The following is a 12396-nucleotide window of genomic DNA, read 5'->3' as shown; positions in this document are numbered from 1 at the left end:
GACTAGTTCACTTCGTCGCCATGTTTGTTACCAAGCAGTACCCCCGGGATTGACATTTCTATGTCCACCACTCACACATAATCACTCAAATCACGTAATATATTCATAGATAATACATGTGCATGGGTGGACATAGAATAGAACTTCTTGGCACTACTTTTAGCTCTTTCTAAATCGAAGTGAGCAATTATGTGAAGTAAGTCTAATTATAGTCGTTATGGAAGTCTGTGTGGTGCAACACAACATTATTTTCAAATCAAGGCACGTATCATAGAATTATTCGGAATAGATTCCGATCGGAATTATTCCGTTTTCTCTAGAAAACACAATAAAAACTTCAAGAATGATTGAATAAGCCCGCGACCAGAATCCATTTTGAATAATTCCATAATACATATCCTGTCTATCTATACCTAAATTTTTAAATATTTGAGCAAAATCATTCTTTTCATGCAGAGATCTCAGGATATAATAGCAAGCAGATTATAAATCGTTTTATTTAAAAATCGTTTTTTGCAGACGTTTCATTACTGAGCTCAGATAAATTCGATAACAAGGCAATAAAATGAAAAGAAATAGAATTATTATTAATTAAAAGATTTCAATGTAATGAATTGTGAACAGTTACAATCAATCGTTGTTCCATGCATTCTTTTTAAGCTACTTTTAGCGAAATAATTATTTCCTATAATCATTATATATGATTATTTGCATAATTTATTTTATACCATCGAGGTCTATAAATTTCGTATAACTTGCAATAAATTTTTTTTTAAATACTGATATATGAATCAAATAAAGTCCTAACCAAGAGGATCTTTCTATATTTCCAATATTTTCGTCATCGAATACTACAAATTCCATCGAAATATCTGAAACTACGTTGGGCTTTATTTAGGGATTAACATGAAATTGCATGTATGCTTGAAGCTTAAGATTACCTCTCTGTTAGATTTCATAAATCCATCGAATACCAGTAGCAATACAGCGCGGGAGATAATATAAAAAATACTGAGGGGATCGAAGAGATGGGAGACGCGAGGGGCATCAAGATATTCGAAGTTACCGTGGAAGGACTCGCGCGATGACGTCGCCGACTCCTATTTCACGTCATTTTCATAAATTAAGCCTTATATCAGAGGGCCCAGACGCGAGACCACGCGGCCGTAACTTCGGGCATTACAATAATAAAGAGCCGGGTTAGGCCCGGTTGGGAACGCGCGCCAGAGACGAGGAGGGGTCGCCGTAAGTTCGGGACATTTCCATAATCCGGCCGCGATGGTACCACCCGGTGCCCAATGAAAAGCTCGACTTTACGCGACACACTGGACCCCGCATTCGTGCAACCCTAAGTGTTTGCGAAGCGCGTGCCTTCTCTCGACTTCTAACGATTTGTCCCAAACTCCAAATTTATGCCGTTCGAAAGCGGCGTTGAACTTTGTCGAAGTGGTACATCGACTTGCACAAGCGAGTGTACCTTTGTGATAACAAGTTGGGAGTAGTATTGAAAAAAGACTTCGTTTGTAATTTGTATAAACTATTATCGATAAATAACATTGTAAACAAGTTTCCATTTACATAATTGAAATTAATAGCCTGTAAAAATAATCCTATAAAATCTCTGAGAAGATTTACAGTATTTACCATATCAAGCGTAGAATGCTTCTGATTGTAAATTTTATTTCTAACTATAAAACTTTTATATCAAAATTATCAGTAGAGAAAATTATTCTTGGCAGATATTTTAGAATTTTCTTAAGAGAGATCCAAGTCCTAGGGGCTACGTTTTTAGTATAATTTGATTACTGTCCCCCCTCCTCCCTCCCCCCATCTTTAAATAACATCTTCCTATATTATTTAATCTTGACGGAACCGCACTCTGACCGATATGCTTAATCCTCCTCTTTACGTACGATATATTATCGAAATCCACGGAATTTTTTTATCGTAAACCTTTGGTCGGAAAGCTACGATCGGACGGGATGGTCGGCGCGAGAAAGAGAAAGAGAAGGAGAAAACCACTTCGAGATATTCGATTTGTAATCTTACAGCACAAGCAACTACCGCGACAGTACAATAGGCGTTACCATGGCATTACATCTCTTAGCAAGCGAAATAGACGGCGCGCGACTACAAGTACAGTTAAATCAATTAAGGACTCTTGACTCTGTGAAAGCAGCTATTACCGAACAGCTATGTATGCAACGTCATGTAGAAACACGTTGCTGAGAAACGGAATTACGCGTGGGTACTGAAATGAAGGTTTAATTAAATATCTGGATCAAATGTGTCGCTTAGCAAATTTTAGTTTTGTACAAGCTTGTATTTTATAATATAAATTGTAGACACAGATCTTGTAAAATATATTTGAAAAATGATAGCGATTAAAAATTTTTTTTTTTAACTACTCTCAGTTCAGCTTCTGCATGGAAAGAACGATTTTGCTGAAATATTTGAAATTTAGCTAGATAGAAATCCGAAAATAATTTTATTTGACCATCAGAAATCATGTAGGACATTCAAACATAATGCTGCAAAAAAATTTGATATTCTAATAATCAGCTTGAGTGTCCTACATAATTATTTTGATATTTTACCAAAATTATTTTGACATCTGTATCTAGTTAAATATTTAAATATTTTGACGAAATCATTCTTTTCGTGTGATTACTCACTACAGACTTCAGATTAATGATGTTAAAAGAGAAAAAATATATAATAAAAATTCTTGCAAAATATATTAAAATAGAAATATTTTCCAATAAAACAATATTTGCATTTGATAGAGTACACTTGTAAATATACCAAAACTCTCTTTCTATTTCGGAATAGAATCAAATCACATTTATCTCAATTCAACAGCTGTCATATAGTTTGTTTCGTTTTTTGGTTAGACATGATTCAATTTCAAATATATGGTTATTTATTGATTATCGCAACACAAGGGGAGTTTTCAGTATATTTTACAAAACTATGCTATCGATTGCAAATGTTATTTCATAAAAAAATACTCAATTTTTTTATTTAATATATATTTTATTTAATATATATATTTTTATTTAATATATAGTTTGCAAAAATTTTCTTTATATATTTTTATGATTTTGTCACAATCTAACTAGTAAATAGACAAGAGCTTTAAAATTAAAAAATTATTTATATTGAAAGAGAGAAAAAAAATTTTATTTTATTAAATATTTTTAAAAATATCTTCAAAGTTAGATATTTAATTCAAATCAATTCATATTAGGACATTTTATTCGCACATTGTTATGAACTTTTACACATGGAGTAAAAAATTAACTTTGCAAATATTTCTTTTCGGGAGTATTATTAAACGCAACGGTCCATATTCCGATCACGTCACATGAATCACAAACGGCCGCATCGTTTCGCGTTTCAAGAAAGCCTTAATTACATTCCACCCGCATAGCCGCCGTCCGTGTTTCGGAAAGATCGGTAGCCTGCTGACGAACGATCGCAGACGGTTCATAAATAAATTCGATTGCCTTGACGATCGTCTCGAGACCGACCAACTCTTTTCATATGACGAGTCATGCGGCGGGCATGTTTGCGCACGTCTAAGTCTCGCCGTGTGGCCTTCAATGTGTTGCAACACCTCGTCGGGTATCCTTTAAGCGTGCCAGGACACGATGCGACGCGAATACCGATTTCAGCGATGAAGGCCAACTCCGAGAGGTCTTCTCCTACAGAATTTCCTCGGAGCTTCTTGTATTAGCAATAACTCAGAATTATTAGCTTATCGCGACTCTTTACGCCACACGTATGCGCGTGTACACACATAATGTAATGCGCCACGATCGACGCAACGGTCAGGAACTGCAGCATCCGAGGAGGACGGCGAAGGCGAGGAGGATTGCCGGTTTATACGTGACGGCATCTGACTCGGCATTCGGTGCACACACGATCCCACTGTCCCCCTCGCCTTTCTCTATATACGTATGTACCGGCACTCGTGAATTTTGTGTAAGCATTTTTGAAGTGACTTCCAACGCCGCATTCTGGCGAGCGTCTTCGGTTGCTGGCTAAGCCGAGGGAAGACGACGTGTGTCTGTAACGTCCAATATTTCCCTTCCTGTGATTTCAAGCAGAAAAGGCTGCAGTGTTTGTGCAATTTTTTTACGATGCCCTGAAAATGTGGATATTTCTATGCGGCTTTAAAATGCACAATTTAATTCTAAATATTTCCTTCAGTCAAATTCTGTTTATTAGATATTTTAAAGCCTGTTGATATTCTATACAGATTTCCATACGATCGAAAAAGAATTTGAAGATAATATTGCGATAGAGAATAATCATCATTATAAAGATAGAAATATATAGCTTTCATATAAGTGAAAAAATATAAGATAAGAAAGAAAGAAATATTGTGTAATCAAGATATTCTTATAAATTACCACGACACTGAAGAAATGGCTTCAAGATAATTTAATTATATAAATGAGTTATATAAATAAAACATATATCTTTAGCGCATATCTTTTTCTCTTATCTACTTAAGAAAGTATTTAACCTGTTATCTGATGCTATAATTGGAACTTATCAGATACATAGTTGAGTATCGATAATACGTAACATGTTACATTAAATCAATAAGCGGTAAAAAGGTATAAAGGAGGGAAATCATGACGTTTGCGAATCAATGTGTGTCTTTTACCATATCGATTGATCGCGCTTTCGCTGCTTTTCCGACTGTTATCGACTATTTAATATGAATATCAATTCTTAATTTATTTGATTCTATGTTACAATTTTGCAACATTATAAAGTGTTATGCTTTGAATATATACTCGTATATATGTACTACACTTTAGAAGTGTCGTAGTCAATCTGAATTAAAATAAAATGTTTGCAACATCTATATGTCCTTGTCTGTTTAAAATCTGTATCAATACGCTTGTGCTGATAATAATTTATAATGCAGATGATAATTATATACATTTGCTTAATTTACGCGATATATTCCTTTAGAATTTCACACGTAAGTGAAAAATGCCATATTCGATTAAGGCGGATCTTCATGCCTGATAATATTTATACAATTTTTAGTTCAAGCCGATTGTCGACAAAAAAAAATTGTAACCTTAAAATACAAACCAAAGATAGTAATATTACAATTAAATTGACAAGCAATTAGAATTTCAAAATTGTTAAAGATTTGTAGATAATCGATGCGCATCGCAATAAAATGAATAGGTAGAATAAATATTATACATATTGAAGACAGCACCAATTAGCTATTCCAGGCACTTCCAGTATCCATATATATTCTAAAGTTTTATATTGCTGTAATATTTTTTCTATTACTGCAGAGTTTAATATCACTTATTAATACTTTCGTATTTAAACGATGTTACTCGTGCTATTTACCTTTACAATTCATAATCTCTTGAATTAACACGCAGAGATAAAAAGTACTTTGATATTTTTATAGTATTCTCGCAATTGCACGATACTTTCTGCAAATTTTTTTCATCATGTTTAATGCAAATATCTTGCTGCGTGTACATCTTCCGTGAATATGCATTCAGTACTATCGCACGAAGTGTAGCTCGACCGATCAATATTCACCCTTTGCGGATTCTGAATAAGAGTCATCCGAGACAATCTGAGAGAAAGGTGTCATCGACATCGAAGGTACGACAGAACGAAGGACTCCTGTCACGCATAAATACGGTCTTACTTTATTTCCCACGGCGTTCGAGTGGTCACGACGTAATCCGCATCGAGGCGCGGCCATTGTCTATGCTAACTCTCTTGACGTGGCCCCGTCGTGTCCGCCACTCAAGCTCAGACTCTCCCGACAGGCGGACGGTGGACGCGGATAGCTCCGCTTGCATCCTCGTGCGAGCTAATTGCGGCTTTGAGAGTCTGAAACGCGAAGGTTTCGCCAGTTGCCTAGGATTACCCGACTCAGAGCTCTCGTGTCTTAAAGGGATATAATCAGGTTTGCTAAAGCTTTCCATAATTCCTTGTTAAATGCCTTCGGGGTTCATAAGCTGAATACTAAAGTAGCGCTATAAAATTTTTTATCCACAAGATCGTGAGCTTGAACAAAATTAAATACATTTATATTTCAATGAAATATAATATTTAAGAATAATTTTAGAATAATAGTTACATCGAAGTTAGTAATCTCGAATGAATCTCTCTCAAAAGAGTTTCGAATTAAATAGCATCTAATAAATGATACGTGTATATATCTGAATAATAAGTGAAGAAAAAGATCTCTGATGAATATTCGTTTTGATTGAAAATAGGATTATTTCTTTTAATTAAAAAAATCGATGGTAGGTACAATTAAAGATATTCGATATACAGCAATAAATCTCTAATAACGAAATATATACGCTGGTTATATTTTTACAGGCAGCTGTTCAATTTTTGAATTAATCATTTCCTGATTCTCTCAACATTCTATTTCCATCTCGTCTTCTACGGACGCCTACTCGTTTCTCGCTTCACCTGCCTCACAGTCGCGACTTTTAATTAAGGATAGGCAACTATACGAAACTTGCCATGCCATCCGGATCAGGAATTTTGCCAGGATACAACGAGACCAGCCGGTTATACGCGTCTTCTCGATATGAATCAGGATTAGTTTGTTCCTTAGACAGGTTCGTGATTTAAGGGTGACCACACCAGCCGCCAGAGTTGCAGGAATAACTGCGTACTCATGCGTGTGCTCACGGGCGTATCTCGGGGGAAGATAAAAAAAGAAAGAAACGAAAGGATCATAATAGCGTGTCGGACCGCGAATACGGCGCCTTCCTATCAAAACACGATACAGCGTTTAGCTTATTATTTATTGCTACTTATTGCTTATTAAAGCCGCAAGGGAAGCCGCACGTGTTTCTTAGCGCTGTCAGTTCATTTTCAAGTACATGGACGTGCACGAGAAAGAAGCGTGTGTTACACAAGTGAGAAAAGTTAACGAACATGCCGTTATTTCTTTTTTGTCGTTGGATGATCTATGACGATGCGCGGGCCAGATTTCTAGTTGCTTCTTCGACAATAAAATTGAAATATAGCGAGATTAACGGAATGTCCATGTTTGAGAGGATTCAATCACGGATTTTATGAAGATTTTTTTGTAGATTATACCGATGGAATTTAGAAATATGAATTATCTGTTGTACCTTCGGCTTTAAATCTAAAAAGATTCTAAAATTCGTGTAAAAAAATTTATATTTTGATCGCAAAAGAAATTAGCATATTAATTTAATTATTAATGATTTTATTTTATTCATATTTTAATTGCTTATATACAATAGTTACATATGTTTTGAATGAAAACAAATCTCTTTCTGTTTGTCCATGAAATTCAAGAAACAAAGAATGAGTGAAATGAGACTGTGATACTCACTCTCATAGTAAAAGAATATTTGACGCCGTGCGTTTTTATAACGAACTCAGTTAGTTTCAGTTTCGTTGATTAAAACTTCGTTAATTAAAATATCTCATTGTTACGAACAACATCTCTCCTTCTCCGGAAAACGTCGTGGCGTTCGCATAAATGTACGTGTATTCGAGTTTAATTGAACAAGCCGGAGGGTTGGTTTTTGTATTTTCGAATCTCTTTGTGGTATCTCTCTCGTCTCCTGGCTCTCTCTACTTTTCTCTTTTTCTTATTCTTCTTCTCCTCCTCTTCCCCTTCTTTTTTTATTGCACTAGAAATCGTTACAAATTAAGTGTTCTCACGGCCTACTCCTCTTCGTCGTCGTCGTCGTCGTCGTCCTCGTTGCAACCGTTTGATCCTTCGTGATGTCCCTCCCCGCGTAAATCGAGCTTAAGTTCATTAATTTCACAAGGCTTTCGGGCGTTTCGGGGCGAAATCGTCTCGACGACGAAAGGATTAAAATTACGGGCCGAGAGCATCAGCGTTGCCCGAGCTAAACGTCAAATTACAATTAACGATGAAGTGGCCTCGCAGCCCCGGCCTTCGCGCAATCAACTTAAGGACCGTAGTTTGCTCCGTGATGTTACTCTTCTCCGATTCTCCCCTTTTCCTCTTATGGTTTCGTTTGCTCTTCCGCGTTTGCAACGAAACTAGACGAGAAAGCGAAACATCAAGGAGCTATAAATTATGTTTCCGAATTATGTTCAAAGAAAGATCACTCAAATCAAATCGATAAATTCGTTCTCTCGCCATAATTGCATTTGCATTAATTGGCAATCACTTCTGGCGCGTTTCCAAACATTCCAAAAGTAGCGTGCCGTGCCGAAGAAGAATTCGAAGAAACGCCGCAAGAATCATCCGTTGAATTATTCGTGAACTTCGCCCCGACTTTATTCCGTGTGCATTCGTCGCTCCGGACAGCCGCGATTGTCGTGAAGTCTTAAATCCTTCACGAGAGATGTAAGAATCGCTAGTCACCCTCGCCAGCTTTCAGAAGTTTATAGAATTTAAAGCGTCTCGTTGAAAAGGATTTCAGTACATTGTGACTGGTACTTGTCACAGAGATATGCGGCACCGAGAGCATCACAATCCGTACAATATTATCTATTGTATGTGATATGCACATCGTGCAAGATTTATGACGCGACTTTCACCGCTACGACAAATTGGAGGTACGAAAATAAAATTCAGTCGTGTACAATTTAATCTTGGCTCGCTGTAATATTCTTTTCAGCTAATTTTCTTTTGTGAAAATTCGAGAAATAATCTGCAGCTCTCGTAAAAACATGTTTATGGCTGAATTTCTATTTTCGTCCAGGGATCGGGGATTCTCTCGATCGCGCTGGTGCGTTCTGTTGCCATGCAATGAACGCAAATAGAATCCGTAAATGCCAAAGTCTAATTTTCCCGGGGAATAACGAGCCGACTACGTCTCTCACGATAATTGACTTCCGGCCGTCTCGCCTCGTGATGCTAAACTTTTCTGGAAATGCACGGAGCGGTGAGGACGGACGCGAGAGTAAAGTCTGACGAAGACTGGGAACGAGGTGAGAAGCGCGAGTTGAACGTTTTACGGATTTCCTCTCTTGCATTCCGAGACGGAGGAACGGGACGCAGTCGGTGCTGGGAAATGCAGTTCGGACATCGTATTTCCTTTTCGCTCGACAAAAGCGCTGTGGAGCAACTTCGCAAACGCGACGAAATCCGGTCGCGCCCCTTACTTACTGTCGGTCGCCGTAATATTGTTGGGAACTTTTGCGTTCGCCGAAAGGCATTCGCTTAATTGCCGGCGGGGACGTCGACGACGATGAGGAATCTTCGAACAAGGAGTCAAGAAGACGTATTCATTTAAATTCGCCGTATAACGAGCGATAACGTTCTTGTGCAACATTGGTTTATCCGCTATTCAAACGTGTTTTCTATGCGACCCTCTCATCGTTCCCGACCCGGAGTTGCAAATACATTAATTATATAATATAAACGCTCGGCTTTTGATATAGTTTTCATCTAAGAATCTTCGAAATTTTCCACGAGCGTAAACTCATTCAGTATCCTGATGGTTTTGAAATATAATATTCGCGTATCGCGTTCATGCTGCACATTTAACTTCGTGAAAGAGCACATTAATAAGCACTCGGTTCTATAGAAATCTCAGCCAATCCGGCTTGAGAATAGAGAATCTCAAAACGCGAATGGCTAATTACGTTTCGCAAGAATAATATTAGGATGTCATTGTTCGCATGCAGCTTCCTATATTCTAAATATTCTAACGAATATATACCATTTCCGTTTCAGTATCTTAAATGCAAGCTAATACCAATTTAGCACAAATAAAGTTAAATTATAACTAATATCTTTTAATAATTCAACCAACTTCTTCTCTTTATCTTTCTCCTCTTACAATCTTAATCCTTTTCACAACTTATAGCGAATTCAATCAGCACTTGTACTAGGCTAGATCAGAGCATACTAAAAGCTGCTTTACATGAAATTAGCAAAGTTAAATGTAAAGGTATATAAATATATTTTAAATGATTAACTATATACTAATGATATTGTCACGTTATTTAACAAAATGTAATATATGTATCATTCTGTCTAAATCTGAATCAGTGGATAGTCATTAATTACTCAATGGTATACTTGGCATTGGAGTTCAATTAAAAAGAAAGAATGTTTGACCATTATAACTAAAATACTGATATTTGCACGTTAATTTCAATGTTCCAATACCATTGAATTTATGCACTAAAACAAAATTAGTTAGATCACATAATAAAGATTAGTTAGGTTAGGGATCTCACATTTTATTCACTAATTATCAGTAGCATACTTGGCACTAATATCAGTGATTATCCACTGATTCAGATTTGGAGAGTTGTCAAAGTTGATTGTACTGTATTACTGCATTAAGATATTTTATATAAAGCAGCTTTTAATATGCACTGATCCAGAGTAGTGCGAGTGATCGAATTCACTATTAGTATAGGGACCTTAGTGTAGGGACTTTGGCATTCATTCTTCTTTTACGTTTCACATGGAAATCATCAGAAAGAGGAACGGGGGTAATACGTCTGCGAAGTTGGCGAGCGACCGAAGGAACGATCATCAGGACGGCAGGAGGAAAGGACAGGGAACGAAAAGGACGGACGAGGGACTGCGACTTTTAAGAGACTGCGAACACGGAGGTCCTGCTGCGAACGCGAGCTACCCGCGTCTGGGTGGCGCGTACGCGATATGGGTGCAACTTGTAATGGGGCAACTTGTCAGCTACCGCGGCTCGTCCGTCAGAGGACGAAAGGTATACCCGGTTCCACTACTCGCCAAGATAGGAAATGACGCTCGATAGCAGGCGACCACGCTTCCCTTTTCCTAGAGAACTACGATCCGTGCTCCGCTTCGCGCCGCTCTGAGCTCCGTATTCGTGCCGAAGACAACTGATGGTACGAGGAATCGGAGCTTGATATCCCGGACACGTAGACGTGCGAGGCGCCGAGAGAGAAAGAGAAGAAATACCAGCACAAGCTGTGAGAAAACGTGAAGCCGCTATCGCGAGACTCTAACGAGAACTCTCATCGTACTTCACCCTTTTTTAAAGCACGAGTTGTTCGCCGCCGCTGTTAACAAACAATGTTACTAATCTTCAATGTACAATCAAAGATTGAGTTGTCGTCAGAATTGTAATTAGGTGATGTAATTGTAGAAAAAAAAGATATTAAGATAACGATTGAGATATTAGGGATAGAATTATTATTATTATAAGATAAATTTGATGCAAATATAGCATAATGAATTCTTTCTGTTCGAAAAAATAAAGTTAAAATTTCTGTTCGAGAAGATTTATTTGTCACTTTTACAGTGTTTCTCTATGGAGTATAAAAGATGTATCGATGCTAACATTTGTTGAGATTATTTAGAAAAACATGTTATTTTATCCGAGATAAAAATTTCAGTAGGTAAAATTAATTTAACCTAAATATTCTCGATAAATAACAACATCGTTATTTCTTTTTTACCTATTAGATCATAGAAAAAAATTATTATATTTTCTAGGCAATTCTAATGAATCTTGCTTGGTTTTTTACAAAGTACAAGTTAAAAATGTAGTAAGATTACTCGTCACAGGATATTCAGCATATGGTACTTTCGAGGAAATGCGTATGTTTATCAGAGCGCACGGTCGCGCGAAACGATTTCGAATTGACGCACGTGCCGTGATTTACGCGTCCCAGTTGTTTAATAGCGAAATTATCGAACGCGCCATCCCGGACAGCGCTCGCTTCGTTTCCTTTTTTATTTCACCTGCACCGTCGATCGACAATTACGCGATTGCGATCAGAGCCTGGAGCCAATAACGCGCTCGCTCTCATTTCCATAATTCACACGCGTTTCGCTTCTTCCGCGCCTCTCGCAGATCATTGGGACGACCTCGTCTCTACTCTCGCAGCTGCGCTCCCGTTACATCTGGTGCACCTTTGGGATTCGCGTTACGCAATATCGCGACCCATCAGCGGATGAGGCCCGAAAGAAGCGTTTTGCGAATACAATCGAGATGAAGTAAGGCTGGCACTTAGAAAAACATAAGCAGTAAGACGAAGCAATAAGCAAATCAACATTTTTTATTTGCTTACATTATTGCCTTACGTTCTCCACTGTGACTGGCCGATTCCTTCACTGCTTATGTCTTACTGCTTGTGTTTTTCTATATCCCACTAGCCTCAGGGCAATAACGCACAAAAAAACTTAAGCAGTGAAACGTAAGCAGTAAGCAAATTGGCCAATCATTGTAGAGACCATAAGGCTATAACATAAGCACTAGCCAATCCAATATGTTCTTCCTTACTGCTTACGTTTTACTGCTTAAAATTTTTTTGTGTGCCACGGCTCGTACTCTGTCTTTATCGTGTTTGCAAAATGCTTCTTCCAGTTCGCTGATAGATCGCAATATTGCGTAATAAGAATCTCAAAGGAGCATC

At 37.5% G+C, this 12396-nt stretch overlaps 1 protein-coding gene across 1 annotated transcript; it reads left to right on the top strand.

The window, feature by feature from the left end:
• The first annotated feature begins 2198 nt into the window (after positions 1 to 2198).
• On the top strand, positions 2199 to 11257 carry LOC105145373 (uncharacterized). Its single transcript, XM_087407288.1, has 2 exons — positions 2199 to 6638; positions 10472 to 11257. Exons 1-2 carry the CDS (start codon positions 6541 to 6543, stop codon positions 10767 to 10769), a joined length of 396 nt encoding a protein of 131 aa, XP_087263414.1. The 5' UTR covers positions 2199 to 6540; the 3' UTR covers positions 10770 to 11257.
• Positions 11258 to 12396: the final 1139 nt, after the last annotated feature.

This window comes from Acromyrmex echinatior, chromosome 6 (genome assembly GCF_024713525.1).
Source record: "Acromyrmex echinatior isolate Ae372 chromosome 6, ASM2471352v2, whole genome shotgun sequence".
NCBI classification, from domain to species: Eukaryota; Metazoa; Arthropoda; class Insecta; order Hymenoptera; family Formicidae; genus Acromyrmex; species Acromyrmex echinatior.
Note: the sequence above shows the minus strand (reverse complement) of the source record. Positions and strands in the feature narration are given on the sequence as shown.